Here is a 25,553-nt window from a genome sequence, read left to right as displayed (position 1 = left end):
CATTCCAAGTGCTTCATGCCACAAGCGTGATTGATTATGTACAAACCATGAATTCAAAACTGAAGTCACAGCTTACCTTCTCCTTCGTGAATTTCCGACCAATTAGAGTTCACATGTACATACTTCAAGAAAACTTACCTTCTGCAAATGGAGGTTCTTCGATATTGAACAGATCCACATCAGTTTTTTTCTGATTGATTTTCATTATGTGAGTCGACTCCGTAGTCACCTGAGTTTTATTCTCGAATACTAGCACCGGCTTCCATCCCTTTTTGTCGTCTAATACGTCTATCCCATAGTTAGGATCAGGGCCTTCGGCTATCGAGACATTCTCATCTTCGATATCAAAACTAGGGACGTTCGAATCAGTAGTGGTAGCAACCGCAATTTCAGGTTTCTCTAGAGGTTCTTGTAATGTCCGTTGAAGTTTCTTCTTTGTAGGAATAACTAGATGCCCATCAGGAGTTGGTTGAGTAGTAGGCGTAGTCTTAACTGTGTCGGACGAATTACTAGAATCATTGTTTCTCTGGAAGGGCACTCTTTCAAAGTTTTTCGTTGCGATATCCGAACGTTGGCCAAAAATGTTTGACGTTTCAGGACTTGGAGGAACTAAAAAACGATCTGGTTGCTGTGCATCAAAATTTGACGTGTGCTGCGGAGCATCCGTAGGGTCAAGAACTGGTGGTTGAAGATCCGTCGCCGGCTTAGGATAGTTCGAGCTTGATTCAGATGGGTCATAATTTGGTGGTTGCAAATCAAAGGCTGGTATATAAGTATTGACATTTCCTGACCAATGTGGAGGTTCCAATGTCCGACTAGGAAGTGGGGCGTTTGGCGGGTGAAGGTCCATTGCTGGCACTATTACTCGATGATAATTTGTGTCTGAGGAATTAATAATAAATTTCGAATTGAATTCTGGTTATTTTAATAGAGAAAGTATAATATTAATTTGGCATGCACGAATGTAGGTATCCATCCAATATTGTTTTAGTTCCGAACTAGGAATTGTCGATGAACGCTACACGCAGATGTACGCAAATTTGTATAGGAAACTTTGTGTAAAAAATCAAAATTTGTTTAACACTAGAACTACCAAGGGTGATCAAAATGATTTGTTTGACATTTTTGTAAATTATAACTCATTTCAGTTGCATTTTGTTTCAGAAAATTTTGCACGACTTTTTCTAAGATATACAAATAATTAATTCTGTAAAACTGTTATGTTTTCATTTTGTTGTAAATTTGTATGCAGTATACCTACATATACCGAGATGAGTCATTTTGACCCCCCCCCACAGAACATAGGTTTTCGGTACTGTTCTGTTGTATCGTGGAAATTATTGTGACACGTTACTTGTGACACGACCTTTAGTCGTAAAAGAAAATATTTCAAACTCAAAGATATGTCAACAACCACAAAATGTTTTTCCTACGACTTACACTGTTTGACTTGGTCATTACTATTACTATTATTATTCAGGTTATATTCAATTTTTGTCCATAAAAATAGAAAATATATAGAAACTAAAAATTGCTGTCTTTTCTTAAATGTCTTTGTAATTTAAGAAACAAGTCATTTTGACCCTTCCGGTAGAAGTAGGTATACCTCAATCGTCGGTAGTTCTAGTGTTAAATAAATTTTTCATTTATATAGAATGTGAAAATATTTCAAAAATATCGGTGATCTTGAAAAATTATTTAAAACGAATGTTGTAGAGTATCGATGGTCAGATTTGGGAACAAGCAACAGCATGACCGCTATCGAATTGCCACTCTCAAGATCATGATTAACTGGACAGTTAATTGGCAATGACATCCGCCTTTACTGTTTAAGTTTCGGTTACTTAGGTCTTTTTATTGTCTATTTGACAATATGTATATGTATATTTATATGTATCTTCGTTGAACATTGGATTCAACACAAGACATACATACATTCGTGAATGTTACTCGCAAAACTATGCATACCCGCTACATAAACAAATGATGTATACATTGATGAAATACAATAAAACATTCAACATCATTCTATCATTAATTAATAATTATTACCAGATCCAGCCATATCTCCGGAACTCTCTGAAGGAAAATCCGTTCTATGATGCTTGGGAGTACGACGACCATGTCCAGATGAAGAAGAATCGCCAGAACCATACATTAGTAGTGGAGAATCCGGAAATATTAGTGGAAAATCGGTTGACTGAGAGTCGATATAAATATTCTGATCACTTCTACTAAGTTGGTTTGGATTTCGAGGATCATTTGATCCGTACGTTTTCGTGTTTGAGTGTCCCTGGTAAACTTCAATTCCTTTTCTGATACCATGATACCGCGTGTCATTTATATTTACCTGTGGATTGCTTGGAAAGATTAATCTCGATGGATCCACTGAAGTACCTTTAACTCCTACGAATATAAAACACTGCGAATTACAAAATGCACTTATAATTTTTGTAATAATCATCAAGCATGTTATATTTTTCTACCTGGCGTATATCTTCCCTTTGCAGGACTGAAAACATTCGTTTTCGTTGACCACTGATTCAATTTCGAATCCGCTTCTTTATCAGCAGTGCTTTGATAGGTATCGATGCTAGATCCAGAACCCCGAACCTTATCGTCGCCAATGCCACCTAAAAATGTGAACTTTCAATAATGCGTAACTGTATTTTCATAGTTCGGTTAAAATGAAACAGAAATGAGATCCACCCAATTTTCTTTAAATATTAAATATATTTACCTGCGTATGGCACAATTTTCAAAACGATCTGCTTACAGAACTGGTGGTCTGCGTGTGAGTATTATAAAATGCTTAATTATGTTAATAATTTACCTGTGTGGCACATTGTTGTAAAAACCCACAAACAAATGTTAATTTTCATTATTCACACTGAATATATGATTTATCAGACAATCGAGCAATAACGATAAAAAGAAACATTCTCATGCGATAATTTACAATCATGCTAGATCTAGGATCTTAAATGCAGAACCCAAACAACCAATAAAACTGATGAAAAGTTAAAAGCATATCTTTGAATATACGTATACAAACATATATTTATAACACACAAAATATGATCTATGTGAGTAGAACATTTCTAAAAGATTTACCTTGGTTCCACGGTCTGTTCGATGGTTGAAACGAGGGTCCCTGTTGATTCCAAGTGCTAGGAGTGACTCTGTCTCTGCTCGCTATTGATTGTGTCCAGTTTTCCCTGTTTCTTGACGTTTCACTGTTATCCCTTTGTCCCGTATTTTCAGGTAATACATAGGTGCTGTCTACGTAAACATTTCGACCTGCTGGTGGATACCGTCCGGAATCAGTCCTGCCGTACTCCTGTCTATTCGGTGTAAAGTCCTGTCCGGTTCTCCTGTTCGGCGACAAATTTCCTCCATCTTGATACAATGGTTTCTGTTGTGTCTCCTGATTCGAATTGTCATACTCTGGATAACTAGGAAGGGAATGGGGCATGTCGTAGCGTTGATCGTGGTGTCTTGAACTAGGTTGCCAACTGCCTTCAGTAACAGGTCGGCCAGATGCTTGGGGTTGAGTATGTACATTCCAAGAGTTTTGTGTTGGCTTGAATGGTTCCTGTTGCGTCTGTTGATCAGAATTATCATGTTCTGGATGCTGTACAGGAGGATGTGGTCTACCATAATGAGGATTGTAGTGTTGCGAACTGGGATATCTATTGCCACCGGAAGGAACAGATTGATCGAATCCCTGAGTATGACCATAACTGTTCCAAGAATCCTGTGTCTGATCGAATGGTTTCTGCTGTGTTTGTTGATCCGAATCGTCATACGCTGGATATGTAGCGTCGGTATGAGGCTTGCCATTGTGGTGATCATAATGTCTTGAACTGGGATGCGAACTGCTACCAGAAATGGGTTGGTTAGATCCTCCATAAGTCGGTGTGTGTGGATGTGGATGATGAGTATGGTGATGATGCTGATGGTACGTTCCATCGTGATGCCCACTATTATCAGTTGTCCCACTCTGCCATTGGCCAGTGGGAGGGCCCGAATTTTCTGTACGGCCCCAACTTGGTCGCCATGTAGGACGTAAGGAATCCCAATCTGTTCCCGGACGATTTGTTGTATGTAAAGTTTCCCAATCTGTTCTTGGACGGGTAGTCGTCGTAGATATCCAATTATACCGGCGACCATGATCCCACCTTCCTGAGTCCGGAGAACCAATTGATGGCAATGGTTTAGTTGTTACTTTCTCTGCAAACAGTATTACGATGGTAAGCATAGGATAGATCTATGAATAAGCTAGTTAATAAATTAGTTAGAGTTAAAGATCCTATAACAAAAGACACGCAATAACATAAAGTTAGATCGTTGGGTGGCATTTCTCAGCATATCTATATATTGTACATGTGGTCCACATGTACATTTAGCAAATATAATTGAATAAAATGGTAAGACAATCGTGTTCTACTATAGTATATAACTTCTGCTTAAACATGACAGCACCATTCAGAATCACAGAAGTAATTGCGCGACTCTTATTAACGGGACTCTAGTTAAAACATCTCCAATTTTTGTATCGGAGGAACTCTATCTTTACCAGTTGGTGATGGCTGTAAAAATCTATATTAGTGTCGATGCATTGTAAGCATAATTATAGTTAATGATCAATCCGATCACTAACTATGGTATGGCGCGGCTTATAACAAATGTGTTCAAACTGTAATTATTATATTAAGTTGCTATTTTTGAAATATATTCCGTATATTCCGTATATTATACACATAAATAAAACTAAACTACTACGTATTGTTAATTACAATCATCCAAATTCGACCGACTAGTTAAGGAATCGGTAGCATGATCTCCATTTTTACGAGACTTCCGATGTATGCATATGATTTTGCTCACTGTTTAGATCACTCCGAATGACAGAAAATTTTGCTTGTTTATATACATATACTGATCACTAAGTTATAATACTACAAATATGGTTACTTATTTTGTAACTACCTTCGCTACAGCCTGGTACATTGTACGGCCAATCGCAGACAGATATTAGAGGGTTAAAGGCTGTTCCAGGGCCACAATCCATGATAAAGGTTCCACCATTGGCGCATTGTAAAAACTTTTTACAGTCTGATGGATGTGGTAGTAATCCCGTCATGTGCGGAGGGCATTTTGGTTTCTGTAAATATAGTTAAATATAATCAATATGTACTTAATTATTTTATAGCAATTTTTCTATCATCATGCAGCGTAACATTTTAACAATTTAAAACGTACATTTTAATTCAAATAACAGTATAATATTTTCTTTAATTATCAAGAATTACTCCAATTTTCTAATCAACATACCTGCAGCTTTTCATGTTCCAGGAAATCGTGTACGCGAGACAGTGGCTCCCGTTTTCCAGACGATTCCAAATGTTCGGTTGATGGAAAATCGGCAATCTCTCCGCCGTAACAGCTGACTTTGTGCGGAAAATCACATTCCAAAGTGTCCGGGTTGAACAGTGTCCCAGGTGCGCAAGGTTGAACGAATGCTCTTCCTTTCCAACAATTAACGAAAAACTTGCAGTCGGAAGGATAGACAAATTGCCCAGTCGAGTCATCTTCTGGACACTGTAACCCATACCTCGGATCGTATCGTGCGACCGTGGACTTCAAGTTTGACAAGTGAGAAAGTTCTTCTTTTCGAGATTTCTATACAAGAAATAATAATCAAATAATTTTCTACAACTAAGAATTTAAAACGCAAACACAAAAAGTTAAGCTTTACATTGATATAGTTTTCGCCGAAATGTTATATCTGAGTTAACTATGAATCGCTATTAGACATCTAATTGAGCACTATAAACTGAAATATGTAAATAATAGCTGTAAGTTACTCTAAATATAAATTCATTTCATGTAGAGTTTAAGAAGAAACGAAGACAAACTTCCTTATAACAGAGTCCAGGTATATATAATAATAATATTATATCTATAAAGAATCGATAAATACAAGCATGTTATTTTTGACAAACGATACAAAATAGTTACATTCAGTGCTGGGTTGTTCTAGTTTTAATTAAAGCAATATGTTCAAACGTTCACCGTATTATCAGCAGATATTCCCTCATATAAGTTTTGGTTGCTTTTCACGTTCCTCGTGTTTTCTTTGACATTCTGTTGTTCTGAATCACGAGAATTTGTTGGTGCTTGTGGAAATCTTCGATTTTCTTGCTGCTCGAATTGATCGAAGGACAAATGATGATCGTGATCATGATTGAAATCTATCGGCCTTGGATGATCGGTCGCGATTTCTGTCCTCTGTTCGATTTCACTTCCAGGATTTTTCTTCCAAGGACTCCAGGTACCTGTATCTGCGGTCACTACGTATGGGGATTTGGGAATAGGGTCATCAGGTTCTCTATCCCATTTCGGAGAACGCGATGGGTCTTCTGTAGTATTGGCGGCGTCTTGAGTGGACAAGTACCATGGAAGAACTGGCTCCCTTCGGTTTGGTGGCTTCGTCGTCGCATCCCTGGGATCATAAATCTGAACCATAGCATAAGTAATTATTATAATAATTATCGGGAACGTCGAATATTCTGCAATATGATTTATGAACAGGGAAAAGATTCGAAGTAGCTTTCTTTAACGAAAATGTTCTACATGACACTATACGACTTTTGAACTGTACAAAATAATAGTTGTTGCGACTTCTTCCTAATTTTTACATTCTCAATACATTTCATATTTTCTTTAATCCTTGTCAATAAATTTTGTACTACTATGAAATTATTCTTGTACATTGTAATTTATATTATAATGGACTATAAACATTACGTGTACGTCACCGTTTACGGCCAATAGCGACCATTAATTGGTGACAGTAGTTGGTGCATTTAATAAGAGGGGGAATGTAAACACAAAGGAGCCCTTTCGTTGTACGCGGACTATACATTCATCAATTACGTGTTGCATTTCTTTTTACTAGTAAAATTATTATATACTTTAGTATCCTACTGTGCTATCTTTACTGTGTATAGCTCTCCATTATATTATATATTCTTTTTCACGAAACCTGTTAGATAGTGCATACTTTGTTTTTCTCTTAATAATGTTAATCCTACGTTTTAAAATGCAATGATAGTTTTTAATTCTCCTGATCAAATCCGCGTTAAACAAAATAAATATTATCATATGTATTCCTATAGGTTTCATTTCTAGAATTATACGCACATCTTATATGTTTTAAAAAAGACTTTGTAACTAGTTTGCGTCGCGTTGCGTCAGTTCAAGCAGTTCACGTTCCACGATGTTGTTTTAACTTATCAGCACTTATCTCATTAATGAATAGTAAAGAGGCCTTCCTTTACAGAGCTAATAATCTCTAAATATTTAAGATTTGATCGTACATACGTTTTGCATACACGATTTACGAAAAGGAAAAACGGAAAGTACCGTGCAGTTTTATTTCTCTTGGAATCTGTTTTACATAATCGTTTACCAACAAGTTCAGTTGACACATTGTAATCACTTGTTTTCACAGTTGATACATCTAGACGGAACGTGGTATCATTAAGCAATAAATTCAATGAAAAATATTCTACGAAGTGTATACGCAAAATGGTTAAATTATTTTCAGAAGAGTTTAGATAATGATACCAACATTTTTTGGAAAATTTGCGCAATATTTTGGAAATTGATTTCTATTTAACGAAACACTTAAAATCTGCAGAGAAATTTTTGTTTGCGAATCCGTGATGAAATTAATGTAAGAGAAGATGTACAATTTGCAGTTTGAAAGAATCAAACAAAGCAGAGAATAAATTGTGACACAGAAATCCCTCGATTTATCAGGAATATTTTAATAGCGCGTAACAGAACACAATCAGTTCATTGATCACACGCAATTGACATGGCAAGACATTTCATAACAGTGACACACAGACTGTGAGCCTTTCTGCGAATCAATATGTATATCTTTAAACTTTTAATTTTTCTATTTCTAAAATTTCTATGTTCTACTGATAACACTTTATAAATATTTAGATTTCGTCTTTATTAAAATGGACAATTTATGTAACACTGAAACTATAACAATTTTCAGAAATTTAAAGAGACTTTAAGTCATTGTTTTTCTAATTATAGTAATACGTTCATATACATCTTTGAAAATAAAAACAATTTTTCTTTTCCAAGAAATACTCTATTTAATGAAATCTATAAAATTATTTTTACATGTTATCGACGTATGAATAATTGCGAGACGGGCACGTTGTACATGCATACAAATAAAAATTCTAGTGCTCTTTTTTAATAACATTGCGGAATATATAAATATAACTACGATTTTGTCAATCAGTTGCATTAGTTGTTCCCTAAATTTGTAAACTCTTGTCAAAATCATAATAAAAGTACTGGAACTTCGCTTCGACAAGAGTAATGATTACTTTAGAAGTAATACTAAAAGGTTCTACTTGCAAAACCAGCACAATTATTCCCCAATTTGCAAAACTGTTCGTCCATTATTCTCGACTGTTTGACCCTTATGTGGGTCACGCAAATCCGCTCGACCAAATTGCAAGATATTCACATTCTTTGCCAGAAAGGATACACAGAGTAAGTGAACGACAAAGAAGGGAGGAGTACATACCGCATGAACGAACCCGAGCACGCAGGCGAAAGCGAAAAGGGTAGCGAAACGATCGGTTCGCGACATTTTGCCAATCGTTCCACGATATACCGAGTATCGCGTCGTACTGATCCCGTTTTCCCTATTAAACCAACTCCATCCGATTCTGTTCGGGATAGTGATCGCGTTCTTGCTCGGAAACAACAGATAGTTGGCGTTCTTGGGAGAAAACGCAGGACGGTTCGGGGAAATGGAAGGGTTATCAGAAACGGGAGGTCGCAGGGTCGGCCTGGGATCAGAGTCGGAATAGAAGAAGCGCCGAAAGCAGCAGAGGAGGATGGGAATGTTGATCGCGCTGTTGCAAGACAAAGGTATAGCGACCAAGGGGAAAGGAGACGGGTGCGTGCTTTTGTTAACACGACAATCGAGTGAATGCACACAGAACTGTTTGCCAATTGACTCCCGGAGAACAAATTGGCCCTTGTTGGCTGTAATCAAACACGACTGCTGGTGAAGCAAGCAACTACGCAACTGCAAATATCGTCGGGTACGAAACGGTAAACGTCAAGTAGTTATACTGCTGATGCGATTTTATTTTCAATGCGTTACATAATAGTTGATACGCTAAAAATTTCTGTAGATTAACAACTACAGAAATCTGTGCTTTTTCGACGAGCCTCGCTGACAGTTGCTAGCACCGCGAGTTCATTGGGTATAAGGTGTGCATACCGGTCGCTATCAGAATACACAGGTGTACTGACATTCGTTAGGGTACAGTCACTTTCCAGCATAAGAGACACTTTAAACAGTCTTTCGGAAATGATATTACATTGAATTCCTTGCTCTGTTGTGAAAGGTCGTGGTACAGAAATGATTATTTCAAACAATTTTTACAGACATTGTATACATTGTATGTTCCGTTGCATTAGTTATATATTTCATACACGTTGTATTGTTCAAATTTGTAAACGATTTCAATAGTTTCATCTTACAACAAGTAAGATTAGTGCTTCGATTGTAAAAATTGCATAAACAATACGCACATACGAATAATCCTGCACATTCTTGGAAACACTATTTATTCACAACATTATAAATACTTTAAGTTATCCATTTTATGGAAGATCCTCCAATTTATTTTGAAAATTAAAAATCGGAAAAAACACGTGTGTCATAGTTCATTGTAGTATGTATGTGTTCTACTAACCAGCTTTCAATTCATAAGCAATGGAAACAATTACACAGAAGGATAGCACGAAGAACAAAATTAGGGAAATGATTTATATAGTGTATTGTGACAACGATGAAGCGACTCAATAGGTACTCTAGTACACCAATATCGACTAAACTCCTGAGACACGAGCAAAGGTTGTTTCTGCACTGTTGCATCGGTTCACTCTGTTCTTATGAGAGGTGATAAACTTGCATCAAGCATCGGATGTCGTTAACCATGACGTATCTAAATTAATTTACCTCAATTACATTCGCAGAACTATGAACAAGCTTCTACAAAGAGTTATCCATTCAAATTGGTTTTCTGAAGTTTTCACAATTTTATTCCGTCCAACTAGCAACGCACTGCGAGCCACACGTCCCCACTATCAATCAGTCCGTTCTCTCAATACCTAAGCCGTATCTCCATTCAACTTTTATGTAGTAAACTTTACTGTTAAAATTAAATTGAAAACTTTTGCACGCCTTTCGTCTGTCGATGAAATGAACATGATCATAAAAATGTGCTATTTCTCTTCAATTGTTTGTAGCTCGTAACAAGCTCTATCGATCTACAAAATTGTTAAAGTTTTTGTTTTAGACTCAAATAAAATAGTTACAAAAAAGATGTTCTTATTTTTCGGTTACTCCAACCAATCGCAATGTTCGCAAAAATTTTCTTACATGTTGTCTCGTAAACTGATCCTTCTAACGCCTCAATATAAATGAAGTCGTTTGTCCTGTTTTAAAATGTTTGCTATCTTTTTCTCAGAGAATGCACATTCGGAATTGTCGTATAGATATAGTGCACAAACGTAAAATTTAAACTGACTATACATATAAATTTGCATCAATTGTAACTCCTAATACAATGAGTGTACAAAATGTACGTACACCTTTTAAAGCGGAATAACTTTTCCAAATCGGACCAAAGGACTCAAAATTCTTTGAAGTCTTAGGAGGACTAGTTTACTAAACAATACGTCAAACAATGTTTGCTAAAATTGCAAATGGTTAGGATAATAAAAGAGATAAAAAGCATCGTTCTTTAACTTTTTAATCTAGAAAATACAATGCCTTTACAGATCTTGTGAATAAATTTCCGATTCTTCTGGAAGAAGCCTGCTGCCGATTAAGACGAAGTTTGGAAGGTGAAGAGTAAAAGAATTTCAAATATAAAATACGAGTTTCGAGAATCTAGTAGTTTTCAAGATATTAATGACAAACTTAAGTTTAATAATACCTTAACTGAGTGAATTCTGCGTACATCTAAGCGTTCATGGCGACGCAACTATTTCGCTCTATTCGCCAAAACGGTCACATACATTAATTGAATGGCGCGATAAAGGAAGACCAAGAGAGGGAATGAAATGTATAGAAAACGAATGAGATAATTGTAGTCGATGTGATGAAACAGCGTAGTATCTACGGGAATATCAGAGGTAAGGATAAGTGGGATTAATGATGAATTCCACTTACCTCTTGCTGTTCCGAGGATCATCTAATTTCATTACGATACATAGTACTTATTCATAATTGAAAACCTTTAGGAGAGATGCGAATTAATACATTAGAGAACGACCAAAGTGCAAATAACGAATCTATAATGCTTGCTTGTGGAAATGATCGAAATGCAGAAAAACTCTAAGGCAATTCATGGTTTAGGAGTTCCAAGAAAAATAAGTAACTGTTCTACAATAACAAAAATATATCGTACTTATTTCGAATCTCAACCATTATGCTTTAAAACTTTATTATTTTCAAAACGACACTATTTTTAAATTTAAAAATTCTTCCGTTTTCATTAATTATCAAGATATTGTATAGATCAATTTGTACATTATTATCTTTTTATATTATTTAATAATAAATAAAATACAAAACTTAACACTATTTGAATCGATAATAATTTTCAATTGATCTACTTAATCGAATTTTTTGGTTTTTCTAGTTCTTAAGCTTCTTCGTACTGTTCCTGAAATAAAAAAATAGTGAAATTAAAAAATAATCATTGGAAAGATATTAACGTAAGAATATAAATACCTGTATTGTTAGTTTTAGGTTTTTTTAACTTTTTATTTTTAGGAGACGGTTTGTTTGACGGATAAAACATAGCTGGCATTCTTTCAAAGACCTTGTGCATAGGAGATGGTACTATCTTATCCATTGGAATCCATGGAGGATTAGGTAATGTTTCAAACTTTTCATTATAAAATGTATGCAAATCAAATGTGTTGTTCCTATTAACAAAAAAATTATATAAATGTGAATTTCATATTAATTTTTAGTTGATATAATTAAAACTATTATATTAATCTATGTTATTATACATATTTACCCAGAACTATCAGCTTCTTTATATAGAATCGCAAACGCCCCCTCCTTTACAGTATGTCTCATAACATAACGTCCTGGAGATAAACTCGAAAGTAACTCAATAACATTATGTAAAACTACTAAAGAATCCTCAACTTTTATACTATAGAGCCGCTTGATTTCATTATTTATAGACATCGCTGTACGCTGTTCTACTTGCAATACCTCTGATGTTCCGGCAGATATCCGAACTAACATATTAAAACACATAATTCATACCATTAAAATCTAGATAGAAATTGAAAAGTAGATAGAATTTGAATTGTTAACCTCTTGCAAGAAATGTGTGAGGCCTAAATTTCAGAGATACCCATTGTTTTATTGCCTCCTCTAATGTCACAGATTCAGCACCAAAATCACTTTGATACTCCAATTTTGGTGCTAATACTAATAACTTCTGTTCATCATCTGACAAAACCTATAATCATAATAAACTAAATCTGCATTTTACATTTTATATTTACAAATAATTTTATAAAAATAATCATATTACATGTACGAACCTCGAATCCATCGGTTTTTGTCCTAACCAACATTTTGTATTCTTGACCAACATTTTTCATCAAATCATTTCTTTCCGAAGATTCCGGTCCGATGGTAAACAACTTGTATGATACATTGTCTTTTGTAACATCAGAATTAGTTGGCCCATCTAAGTCATGAAATGCATTGTCTTATATATTTAAATTTTCTAAATTATTAATTTTTACATTTCCAAATTAAAATTTATTTTATTAGAAATATTTCATAACTTTTAACGTACAATTTTAATAAATACGAGTATGTATAGCAAAAGAATCTTTACCTTCAATTTGTGTTGTAGCAGTATTAGTAGTATTACTACTAATAGTTTCTGAATCTTCTATTACGGATTTTTCGATATTTTCGTTCTCTTTAACTAAATTTAAATGTACATTATCACTACTGTGACACATAACACTATCATTTTCTTCTTCAAGTTTTAAAATTTCTTCAGAATTTATGTTACCAAATATGTCATCCTCATTAGCAATATCATTATTATCATCATTATCATGTCTTTCCTTACTACTATAGAATATAAGACGATTAGTAGTGTATTATAAAATAAAATATATACTTACAAAATAAATGATATACATAGCTTATCTTACTAACTTATTATTTTGTTTAATATCTTACCTGTTCGTAATAGAATTGTGTGCATGAATAAAAAAATACTTAAGAATGTATTTATATACCCAATTATTCTTTCCAGGTACAGTATTTGCTGAGGGTGGTCCTGGTTTATCTATGTAGATAACATTTTTATCATTGTGTCTCTTTATGACTATTGGTAAAATCCAGGAATTCAAGTAATTGGGTCCACTATTATTGACTAAACAATTAAGACCACTCGATGAAATTACTATATCTGCATTACTATTTTCTGCCAATGTTTGACAATTTATATCTTCACTTACTGGTAATTTATAAGATAATGATAACTTTTTGCAATCAGAATTTTTATCAGGAAATCTTTTTTGTAGTGATTCAGGTTTTACAGTCAGATAATATGGACTAGTAAGAGGGGGCAATGTAATTTCTGGCAGTTCACCCTATATAACAAGAAATTTGAATTAATTATATTATTATAATTAATTATAATTAATAATAAATTGAATTAATAAACTGAAACAGAACAGCCAAGTAGGTACAATTATCTTATGTATATGTTAAATTTTCCATGATAACTTAATTAATAATGTAAATAATTTTGGACATGAAAATCTTTTACGGAGCCATGCAATCGTGTTAGTTTCAATATATTGAATATATTTCTTTCGTCTCTTGTAGCATCCGTAATCTTAAATAAATTCAATATCTATACATAATTTCAAACTTATTAAAATGATTAAAGAAGGCAAAAATATTCTATTCAACTACTGTTTCCTGAATTTTATGCAGACAATTTCTAATGTGTGCAGAGATGGGATACAAATGATGAAGTTACTACAAGAGCGTATTACTGACAGATATTGAGTCCAGGAAGAGAACGAATAATAGGTAGCCAACCACCAACTGTGGACCATTCAACACCCCCTACCAGTGGAACACATGACTGTACGCTGCAGAAAGTATGAGGGAAAGGAGACAACATAAGGGTTCCTTTAGAAGATATACTGAAGAGCAATGGGACAATCCAAAATTTGCTACATTACTTCAAGCAAACTAAATTATACTGTAAACCTGACTTTGAATCGCTAACAACCTACTCACTGATTGATGCGACTGTAAATAGTAGATATAAAAAGAAACAAAACTAAAGTGTTACTGAGAATTCCTTGTACAAATAGTTCTTTTTTTGAATATCTTTATATGGTAACAAAATTTAGATTCACTCAATTTGATTGCATACCTCCTTAAATTAGGTAACCTTCTTGGTATATTTCTACATAGTATACATATTTGTTATAATCCAGTATGCAGTAGTTATTGTTCGAAGTTGTACATGTATTTCAATATTGAAGAATGTAATACTCACCAATTGTAAACAGTGAGAATCAAATTTTACTTCAATATTTTTATCTGACTCAAATGGAACATTTGTAACTTCAGTATAATACCTAGGAAGCTTGTGAATATATTGTAACTTCGATTTCCAACACATGTTTATGTAATCTTTACACTTCACCCTCAATTTAACAGATCTTTCTTGCCATTTACTTTTTGCAAATTTCAAAAATTCATTTTGTTCTTGTGATATTAATTTTTGTAAATCCTATGAAAAAAGAACAGTAAAACATATGTTAATGGCATTTGTTGTTTATGCAATCGGACATCATTTAAAGTACTGTTTCAGATTTTAGTCAGAGAATATGTTAATAAAGGCATGAAAGAATCCACTATGTCAAATTATTCAATATTTCCCCACATAAATGATATCATATTTGTTTAAAATTGCAAAATTATATTTCTATTATAACTACTTAAAACTTCATTTTCATTGGTTTGGTAATTCAGTAGTTATGATTTAATGAAAAAAGGTTAACACTTTAGTTTTCAGGTCCGTAGAATTGCAAAACATTACAACACATACAAATTTGAACAAAATCTGAAACCGTATTCCAAAAACTGTTTGATTTTGCATGAACAAGCCATAATATGTATTATGGTATCCATATCTCAAAAATATTCTACTTAACAACAGTTGTGAAAATAATTTCCTTAATTATTTTAACTTACTAATTATATGGCTACATTGCAAAATGTTTGTTCAAATAGAGAAAAGTTAGAAAAATAAAAAATATCACAGAAATTGAAAGTATTACTGTACAGTTATGTATACCATAATTTGGGCCAAAAATATTAGTGAATGTATACCATATACTTCTGTAGTTCCTGCCTTTCAGCTTGAGTTATTTTTGGTTTATTGGATTCTGAAAATCTTAACAATACTCTCAAACATAATGCTTGTTGTTCTTTATTTAATTTGGATGGTCTAGGGTATCCAAATAGTGGTTTAAGAATACCAGGCACATAACTTTGACTTTTCTTTGTTTCCTTCAGTTGGACTTTTTTGTCTTTCTTGGTTTCATCGTCATCAACTTTATCTTCTACTTTTATTTCCAGTTTTACATCTTTCATTAAATCCGTTTTAATTTCTTCATAATCATCTTCAATATTTTTATATGGATCACTGAAATTTCCATTCATAATTTTGCACATGACACTATCTCTTTCTAATCTTTCTTCCTGTATAAAAGTATTATCTATTATATCTTCCAATGGTTGATTCCTAATTAAATAAAACATAATGATTAGTTAGGTAATCTATAATAACTAGGATAAGAATCCAAGTTAATTTACATCTTAACATTGGAATTTTTTATTATTAGCCTAGGTTCAGAAGCAATTTTTGTACTAACCAATCGATACCCAAGAATCTATCCATGACTATAAAGTTTAGAGAATATTCAGAAAACTGCAATATTTTCAAATGCCGTATGGAATCCCATGTCACTATTTTTTTACGTAGCACTTAATCCTATGTCAAAACTTTGTTTACAGTATAAACCCAACAAGGTGCACATGTGCACAGTGGTGCCGCGCAATATCAAGTCATTTCTCTTACCTATTTATCCCCACCATTTTCATGCGCATTCAACTTCACGCAGTTGTTTTAGAAAGAGAACAGATGACCACCGAGAGACGTATGTAGAACGAAAACAGCGGGCTCAATGGGTACGTTCATTCGAACGAGATCATAGGCCATATAAACGATACATATCACCAACAATGAACGCAGTATAACGTCATTTATGATGAGAAAAGAGTAAAACAAGACAAATACATGAATCTACACACTTCATTTAAAAAACATACAATACATTTGCTATAGTCTTATACTCTAGAATACCATAAAAGAGTTTTTAATTTGCAGCTATTAGCTCGATATCATCCTCGACTCAAAACACATTATAATTTACAATATTTTGGAAACCCGAAGGGGAGTCAGAACGAAGACGGTATTCGCTATGGCTCCTTTTCTTACAACAGCGCATCTTAACTAAGTAACGCACGCAATTATTAACTAGAACGCTCGCATGCATGTGTCGATTAATTATTACAGACCAAAAGTGGATCAAAGGAGACGTGTCCGATCTACGGGAATCAAAATGGATTAAAACAGAAGGTTCTGATTCTTTCAAAACGTGAATCAAGAGCGATCAAGAGCAGAAGGGTGACGCGATGCGTACAATACTTGCGCAGGTCTCAAAGCCTCGCAGATTTCAATATTCGGCGTTTTACCAATTGAAATGAGGATCCAAAGTTACACCTTCTCTTACGTCAGGTTGGATACCCCCCCCCCCCCCCAGCGCCCCACTCCCTGAGGGAGATGGAAGATGTCTTACATGCTGAAGAGCGAAAGGTGAAGAGGAGCCACGTTTGAATATCCCAAGCCGCATGATAACTCGTCGAATATGAGATATATATTTGGACTTACCCAAGAGATTGCACAAGCAGGATCACCACAATAAAATTCTAGTGTCGAAATTAATATCGAGTAGCGAACAAATGAAGCTAACGCAATAATACTCGACATATTTACAATTTTAGCGATTCGGGTAACTCGAGGGCACTACATTTCGTACCCCCTACAGGCGCTTCCTTGCGTTGGAGGCCCCTAAGCGATCTTAATAACTATTAAACTGCGAATTTTATGTTAAATAAAAATTGTCTATATCAATCGCAAAAGAAGAATAACCTCCTTACAAATTCATTGTTTCTTCAATCATTCCAAACGAATAAAAATAACACCGTGACATTTTCTTGTCATCTTTCTGTTACTGTAAATTGTAATTATCTAAGTTTTCCATACATGCATAAAATCTGCAGTCTTATTATTATAACTTAAACTCCGAACCTATCGGTGGATGACAGTGCTGCAGAGGTTGTGATGTCACCGATCCATGGTGGCGTTGAATTCCTGCTTAGATAATCTGCTAAAGCTGCAGGAGACTCGTTGTTGATAGTAAAAATATAAGGGAGCTGGGGATTACATATGGAACCTAACACCAACACATGAGTTCCAAGTTAACTCGCACACGAGTGCAATTCCAGAAATAATTCCAACGCTGACCAGCCGAATCACATCAGCAACCAGAAAAATAAACAAACACGAAACGAAACCTAACAAACTTAAATGAGGAAATCTGCGACCTATAGGTACCTCGGGGATGCTACACCCTGCATTGGCTCCTGGGCCCCTCCCGTAAGCAAGTCCCGAAGGGATCTTCAATTGGTGGAATATCAATTTCAACCATTTTTGAAGCTAGTTTTGTTCCCAGCTCTGATCTAAGTTATTAAAATTACGTATTCATCGACGGACGAGACGGATGATAGCCCCAGTAAAAAGAAATATAGATTAAAATTGAAAAAACAATTTGTTCAAATTAGATCAGAAGTGACCACTCGAATGACTGTTGATAACTACTTAAATGGTCATTACGAACACCTAGTGACCACAGAAGTGATGACAGTACTCAAACTCGACTACTTTCATCGGCAAGCATGCACTAACTGATTGAACAATGAGACTCCTTTGAACAGGTAACCGGCAATAACCACCATCGATTTCAATGTTGTGGATTATTGAATCGAATTTCTTTCATTATTAAATTTATTATTTCTGGCTTCTTAATATTTTTAACAATTCCATTTCTTAGAAATATGGTCAACCACGCCCTTGATTATTTTGCCATTTAATTTGTTAGTGAAAATAACTGATAGAATTAGAGACGTGGAATAACTTTTCGAACAACAATATTTCGACAAATAATTGCGTTAATGAATTGATTAAATCGTTAATACATTGACCGCTTATTGATGTTTAATATTTATAAGAATTCTTTTGCCAATTATATTATTAAGCACTCCCGTGGTTATTTCGTTGTATCATTTTGAAACGAAAATACTTAATAACGTTGAACATACACAATAATTTTAAAACCATGAATGTGTCGAAGAATCGTTACATCGAAAATATTTGTTTCTCTTATCTATTTTACTATCCCACGTTTAAACAAATTTTTCGCGAAAAGAGTAAAACCGCTAGCACGGTAGAGTGAGACGACTACGTCGGTCGTCGGTATGACTTGTTCCACATGAAATTGTGCTGATTTCATGTCCTCTTATTTGCTCGCTGTTTTCCTTCTTTTCCTATGACTGTGCAGGCAGTACTGTCTTATCAGTAAATTGCCAACCAATCAGAGCAAAGAAATTTTTATTGTAATCCTTGCTAACGGATCAAGCTGCTGTTTAGAATTGTGCAGGAGTAGGGTTCATCCTTGTACTCTATTGTGTCAAGTTCCACGATTCTGAAATTTGCCTTCAGATGGCATAAGCAGTCCAATTTTACGTCACAAGATAACTGACGTTTTCTATTTTATCGATAATTTTTAATACCGATGAAGTTAATGACGTTTTTCTACTTTGTAAATATTAACTGCTTCGACCATATATGTACTACTAGACATGGCTCAAATATAGTAATGAGATTTACTCTTGCACACTTCTCTTACTTCCTAAGTTTGGGCGCACGTTCTGCTATTTTATTGCACATCCAATCCGCAGTAGATGCTATCTCAGTAGTGAATCGACAGCCAATTAGAACAATGAAAATTTCTATATTGACTCACGCTAACGGATTAAGCTGCTGCCTGAAGATATGCAGGTGTAGCAACCATTACTGTAGTTTATCTAATGCCAAGATGGATCATCTAGATGACGATAGTAAACTCGATGTATAAGCTATGCTAGTAAGATATATTTACAATTTTGAAACAGTAACCCACCGATGTTCCAAACGTGTTAAATTGTTTTAATAATCGATAACCAATGAAATATAAAATATGCATATTTTGAAAATAATAATTTCACAGAATGTATTTAAAGTTTAATTGAGATGTTCATATTGTTCAATTAAATCGTAATTATTTTCTTATAATTTATTCTGGATTAAAGGAGTAATAGAAACAATGCATAGATATTTGGAAAAACTATCTATTTTAATTTATTGATTTGCAAATAAAATCAGTTTTTAATAAATGTTCTCTTATGTGGTACGATCTTAAACTGTGATAATGAAAATTAATCATTTTGATTAAATGAATAATATGATCGGATTCCATACTGTGATCATACATGAACATAATGATTACTAAATAATATGGATCGCGCATTGTATAAAGTTCTTATTATTAGTTTTGGTATTAAACTTTTAGTGAATAATTGATCTGTAATTTCTATTATTGTTATTTCAATTTTGGTAACTTCACATGTATGGAGAATATCATCTGATGGTGATCTTAAATATTGTTTTGCAGTGCTATAATTTTTTATATTTATCAAGTTATCAACATATTTAAATAATCTACAATATCTGTTAAAATATTATCGATTGTTTTCATTCTATTTAGTTAGCTTATGAAGAACCTTTAACTACACTATAGACGAACAGCTTTTTATTTGCTACTTTGAATTCATTAAAAAATACTTTAAGGCGATTTTGTGCTAGTTTGTAAACTAATAAATTTAGAAAGCGGTTTTAAAATCCTTATGTAATAAATGACAACTATTTAACATGTCGAAAGCATCATTGATATACATGATGAATCTTTTTGTTGGTTCTATGTATTTAAAATTTAACCCTTTGCGGTCCGAACGCTTTTCACTGTTTCGTTTCAGCAGGTCCGCGCAGATTTCAGGAGTCGCTTGTCCGCTTGGTAGCGTTTATTGTGGAAAGCATGCATGATCTTACTGACGTAACGGACTTATGAATTAGTGCATGTATAAAATAAAATTGTAAAATTTTAAAACATTTTTTTATTGTTTACAGCTTATAATTAACCATTGTATGGTACTGTTTGAAGCATTGTCCAACATGCAATCCTGGTTTTCTGTCGCAGGTTTCGCATATATATGATGTTTCCTTTCGACCACTTGGCACTTTGCGGTTGGAACAAACTGCACAATCCTTATGTTTCTTCTGGGGATGCAGTGTAATTATGTGTAGTTTTCCATCTAGCCGTTGTTCCTTATCGCTGGATGATGGTTCTCCACGTTTTGCTGTTACACGAACGTTTTCTACCAGATCGAGCACCAGCTTTTCTCTAAATTGCTTGTGAGAAAGCTTTTGCGTAGTATTACTACATGCTTTGTACAAAATATAAGCGTCGATAATTGAAACTTCCAAAGCCCAGAAAAACAGTTTCCTCCACCATTTCAGTGTTTTGCGGAGGAAGCAGTATGTGGAAGTATACTGGTCGGCAATATCGACGCCGCCCATGTTTTTATTGTATTCTGCTATTATACTGGGCTTCAAAACTGGTCGCGCTCTATGATTCCCAGCTCTTCTATTTGCAACCATTTGATATCTTGACGTGCCGCCCGTTGATAGCATGGACACGACACGTTTGTCCCGCCATGCAAGCAATAACGTTTCTTCTTTGCGATAAGCAACTATCTCCCCAAACTGTAATTTCGGTGATTTTATTGACAAAGGTATTACTTTCCTATTAGTCATTACTGTGCCCGTTAAATGGCATTGCAACTTCAATAATCTTTCGCCAAGTATGATGCTGGTATAGAGTCTGTCGGTATAGATATGATATCCTTTAGCTCCAGGTATTGACTGCTGTAGTTTATTGTATAGGTGTAAGACTATCCGGCTTGTGACTGGTAAATCCGGCTCAATTAGTGCGTTGGTGGTTTGTTGCCCAAAATATGGTAAAAATGTGTATACATAACCAGACTTTGAGTCTGCTAAAACATATAAACGAAATCCCCATTTATTCGGTTTTTTGGGGTTGTATGTTTTGAAAGAAACTCTTCCTTTGAATCCAACTGTCGATTCATCTACAGCAATATTCTGTTCTGGTACGAAATGTTGTCTGAATTTTTTGTCCAAATAGTTGAGTAAATGGGTAACTTTATCCACCGCAATTCTTTGCCTATTGCCTGTTTGTTGCGAGGTTTCTAAATGCAATGCCCAAAATATTTGTAGGAATCGTTGGCGTTTAAAAATATTATTGTAAAACGGAATGTATGAGTTAAATTTTTTACTCCAATAATCTTTGATATTATGAACAGGCATCAGTCCCATATTGATAATGACACCAAGGAATGCTCTCATTTCAACAACAGTAACATCATACCAATTATGCCACAATGAATGCATGGAGACTTCACGGCTGCTAATTATTTGTTGAGCATATACATTTGTTTCTTCGGTTATTTTGCTAATAAGCTCATACGTAAAAAACAATGAGAAAAATTGCAGAGGTGTGATGCAATCAGTCGGTATTTGGGGCCCTGGTAATTTGTCTCCAGTAGAAAATGCGATATAACTGGAATAAGTGTCATTTTCAGTCACATTTTGCCAATCACTGTTTTGGTCCATTTCATTATTGCTCTCTGATGTATCACAAATTCTGTTTCTACGTCCTCTACGTCTTCTCTGTCTGAATGTAACTACATTCTCTGATTCTTCACTACTTTCGATTCCAGATGCACATGTTCTCTGAAATTCTTCTTCTGTGAGGCTCAAACAAACACTATCATCACTTTCGAACTCAGTGTTACGTACTGTTGTACGTTGCCGACCCTGCTGCCTAGCCATATTCTTTACAAAAAAAAGTTATTTTGTAAAAATATAGGACTTCAAAATGCTTTCTTGGTGTGCTACGACTTTGAGCTGTACGCCACGGACTGTTTGGAAAGACTAAAGCCAAGACGCGAAGTTCAAGATACATGGCTTATTTTAGATTCTCTCTCCCGTAACTCTTATCTTATCGTGAAATTATATACAGGACGCGAAAGAAAACAAAGCGATGCCAAGCCACGCTCGACATCGGACGAGCTGAAACGAAAGGCCATGTCGAGTCACACTCGACATCGGACGAGCTGAAACGAAAGGCCATGTCGAGTCACACTCGACATCGGACCGCAAAGGGTTAATGAATAATTGTTTACTTTCAGATATTGTAAAACTTCAGCTGCATTTAAACTAAACATTTAAGTGGCTATTTTGACTAATTTGTTCTTTAAACCAGTTTATGTGTTTTTCTATTATGGTTGTTTCTAAATGTAACTTTTCTTTCTGTTGTACTTGTACAAAATTTATAAAATGCTCCCACTTAATTTCATTCTATTGATCATTGCAAAAAATTGTGTGCATCCCCAAAGTATTTCTAACAAGTTTTATCATTTCAGGAGGACCAAAAACAAATACAATGATCGCTCACTAATTGGGTCCTTAAAATATGGTACTAGACAGCTTATTGCTAGGTTCACATCCATTCACATTACCATAGCAATATTAAATACAGCACCATCAAAGGTCAGGCTGCAAACTGTCACCCCAGCTTCGTAAAATAGTTTTAGGCATATATGCACTAAATTTCATTAAATATCACTAGCTTTCTGGCTGTTTGATAGACTGTCAATGAAAAAATAATCTCCTGGTAACTTCCAGTGATCGTTGACACAATTAATTAAAAATACTATTGTCTTCTTTGCTTTTGGCGGTGCAGCATTTTCAGATTGTGTTCCAAGATCCACATGTCTATAATAAAAGTAACAATTATTAAATTCATAACTTTTAAAGTTGTATATGGTTGAAATATATTGTTAAAGCATACCTAATAAACTTTTCATCATGTAACTTCTGAGAAAAGACAGAACATGTAAGTTCTGTCTTTGTTTTCACATTCAGTAATTTTTAACATCATTATATACCTGTAGTGAATAAAAATTCAATGTTAGTGTAAAGATTTTCAATTCAACTGGATATGCTATATGTAAGATTTCATCATTTGTTTAAATAGTGTCTATATAGAGGCAGGTGAAGTTTCCTATTGTATGTCAAGGAAACCAAAATAAAAAAATGTTCGAGTTACAAAAGTAACAAAATCTTTGATGTATACTTTTGACAAATATGTAGATGCAAAGGAACTTATGTAATAATAAAAAAGTTTAAATGCATTGAAAACAATATGATTTATGTTATGCGCCAACTATGTGCAAAAGAGTATATTTATACGAACCAGCTGTACTATAGAAGCATCTTTAATAAATAAATGTTCTTATCATCTGTTATCATCTAACTAAACTGGCTCTTTTGTATGCTGTATTTCAAGTACATCTAATCATTTAGCACAGCATCCAGTTTTAAGAATTGCTTAGAGCTCCATAGATTTTGTTTGTAACAATCATTTGTAAAATGTTTTGTACACACTTTTGCATGATATGCGTTGTATTGCTTGTATCCATTACTTTTTGTCCGGATCTTTAGGAAACCTACAATTTTTTAATTTTAGAACCGCTGCGAATAAAATCTTATACAAGAAATTACATTTTAATGTTACCAATTATAGGTTATCCTATATTATATTTAGCTAATATCTGGATTAAGAGAATGAAATACTTACTGGTGGAAAGTTACGTTCTCACCACTATTTTCATGCTCCTTACAATCGTTAAAACAACACGCACGCACCATTTTTACAAAAAATATTCTAAATTAAGTTTTCACAGTGAGATGAATGATAGTAAATATAGCATCCAATAGTATCTAAGGTTTGAACTTGGAGCCTGATGCTAAGTCAGCCATTTTGAATAATCATCTTGCACATCATAGTGAACTATCTTTTGTAATTCATCTTTTTATATAACACTGAACTCTTGGCTTTTCTGTAGGCGCACTATACAATATGTCGCGTCTAGTATATGGTCGAAGGTATAGACAAAATATAAGAATACGTAGACTTAAGCTTTATTGTTTTTTGTGTCTCAAGTCTGACTACTTTACCGATATTTTATAACTGATTGCAGCGGCTTCGGTTTATCATAAAAGTTATTTCCTTCTTAAAGGTTATTTTTTATATTTATAAATAAATATTTCTCGATGCATACTTATAAAATAGTCAAAAGTTGTTCGATAGCATTTCTAACGAAAGCAATTGTTATTAATATCAAACACGTAGAAACAATCATTTGTTTTCTTACCTCGAGCTACCTTGAGGTACTTTGAACTACCTTGGCCTAGCTTGACCCATTTTGGGGTTAACCAGCTGTCCTCCGGATCTATCTTGAGTTAGCTTGGGGTAGACCAGGGCATCTCCAAAGCTTTCTTTGTCTACCTTCAATGTAGCTTAAGATTTTCATGGGGTCCTTTAAAACTGCTCAAACCTACTTTAAGTTACACTTCAAGGTGATTCAAGGTTTCTTCAATTCTACCTGAACATATATCAGATTATTTTGAATACCTTTTATTCCAGTATATATTGTTTATTGCTATTTATTTTTAGTTATTTGAATAACCAGCATATTTTTCAACTATTAGTGAAATTTTTGTTTCAACGTATCAGTTCATTCAATGAATACCTCCAATTTCTATTTTTTGACTTTCAATCGCAATAGTGTGGATGTACTATTTCTATGATTAAGAATACTCTACATGGTAAAAATTAATTATTTTCTTCACTAAAAATATCCTAGAAAATTGCTTATTCCTGTTTATGTCCATAGAATTGAAACTGAAAAAATATTGATAATTTTGTGAAGCTTATTTCTGCTTCATAAAACGATTGAAAAATGTGTCATATCAAGCTTGAGGCTATAATATGAAACGAGAAGCTTCAATATTGAAATGTATGATAACTTCAATCAAGGAGAAGATTTTCCAACATTTTTAAAAACGTTTGAATTTTTCAACTCCAACTTGCAATATATCTTACAAAGAAATAGACGACGCGAAAATGGAGGGTTCAAATGAGCCTTAGAATACAATTCCTTTTTGCGAAATTGCAACTATCTGAATCTATAAGATCTGAATTTT

General features: G+C 34.1%; 2 protein-coding genes and 1 long non-coding RNA gene across 6 annotated transcripts in view; 1 reads left to right on the top strand and 2 right to left on the bottom strand.

Annotated features, from left to right (window-relative positions):
- Positions 1-8,889, bottom strand: part of LOC144478771 (uncharacterized) — a 30,412-nt gene extending 21,523 nt beyond the window's left edge. Inside the window, exons 1-8 of one of the 2 annotated variants that reach the window (XM_078197053.1) lie at positions 8,627-8,889; positions 6,079-6,522; positions 5,338-5,685; positions 4,993-5,167; positions 3,115-4,233; positions 2,487-2,633; positions 2,053-2,406; positions 139-882 (exon numbers count right to left, since the gene is read on the bottom strand). In XM_078197053.1, coding sequence (XP_078053179.1) covers positions 139-882; positions 2,053-2,406; positions 2,487-2,633; positions 3,115-4,233; positions 4,993-5,167; positions 5,338-5,685; positions 6,079-6,522; positions 8,627-8,692 — 3,397 coding nt within the window. In that variant the 5' untranslated portion in view covers positions 8,693-8,889. The remainder of the gene's footprint in view (positions 1-138; positions 883-2,052; positions 2,407-2,486; positions 2,634-3,114; positions 4,234-4,992; positions 5,168-5,337; positions 5,686-6,078; positions 6,523-8,626) is intronic. The other variant, XM_078197144.1, reaches the window with a different exon arrangement.
- Positions 8,890-8,910: 21 nt separating this feature from the next.
- LOC144478953 (uncharacterized) lies at positions 8,911-15,022 on the top strand. 3 transcript variants are annotated; one of them, XR_013495455.1, is made up of 7 exons: positions 8,911-9,162; positions 10,903-11,259; positions 11,368-11,500; positions 11,903-12,004; positions 13,431-13,637; positions 13,702-13,861; positions 14,120-15,022. It is a non-coding gene; the product is annotated as an uncharacterized LOC144478953 (long non-coding RNA). The 3 variants fall into 3 exon arrangements; XR_013495426.1 differs by having other exon boundaries at positions 8,912-9,162; positions 14,140-15,022; XR_013495449.1 differs by lacking the exon at positions 8,911-9,162 and adding an exon at positions 9,278-9,324 and having other exon boundaries at positions 14,140-15,022.
- LOC144478880 (uncharacterized) lies at positions 11,552-16,272 on the bottom strand. The gene is made up of 10 exons (XM_078197271.1): positions 16,081-16,272; positions 15,536-15,950; positions 14,697-14,933; positions 13,355-13,770; positions 12,999-13,243; positions 12,697-12,845; positions 12,464-12,611; positions 12,156-12,384; positions 11,861-12,057; positions 11,552-11,792 (listed from the first exon to the last, which is right to left on the bottom strand). The coding sequence occupies exons 1-10, from the start codon at positions 16,104-16,106 to the stop codon at positions 11,743-11,745; spliced, it is 2,112 nt and encodes a 703-aa protein (XP_078053397.1). The 5' UTR covers positions 16,107-16,272; the 3' UTR covers positions 11,552-11,742.
- Positions 16,273-25,553: the final 9,281 nt, after the last annotated feature.

This window comes from Augochlora pura, chromosome 1 (genome assembly GCF_028453695.1).
Source record: "Augochlora pura isolate Apur16 chromosome 1, APUR_v2.2.1, whole genome shotgun sequence".
Classification (NCBI taxonomy): Eukaryota; Metazoa; Arthropoda; class Insecta; order Hymenoptera; family Halictidae; genus Augochlora; species Augochlora pura.
This window is presented reverse-complemented; position numbering and strand designations above follow the sequence as displayed.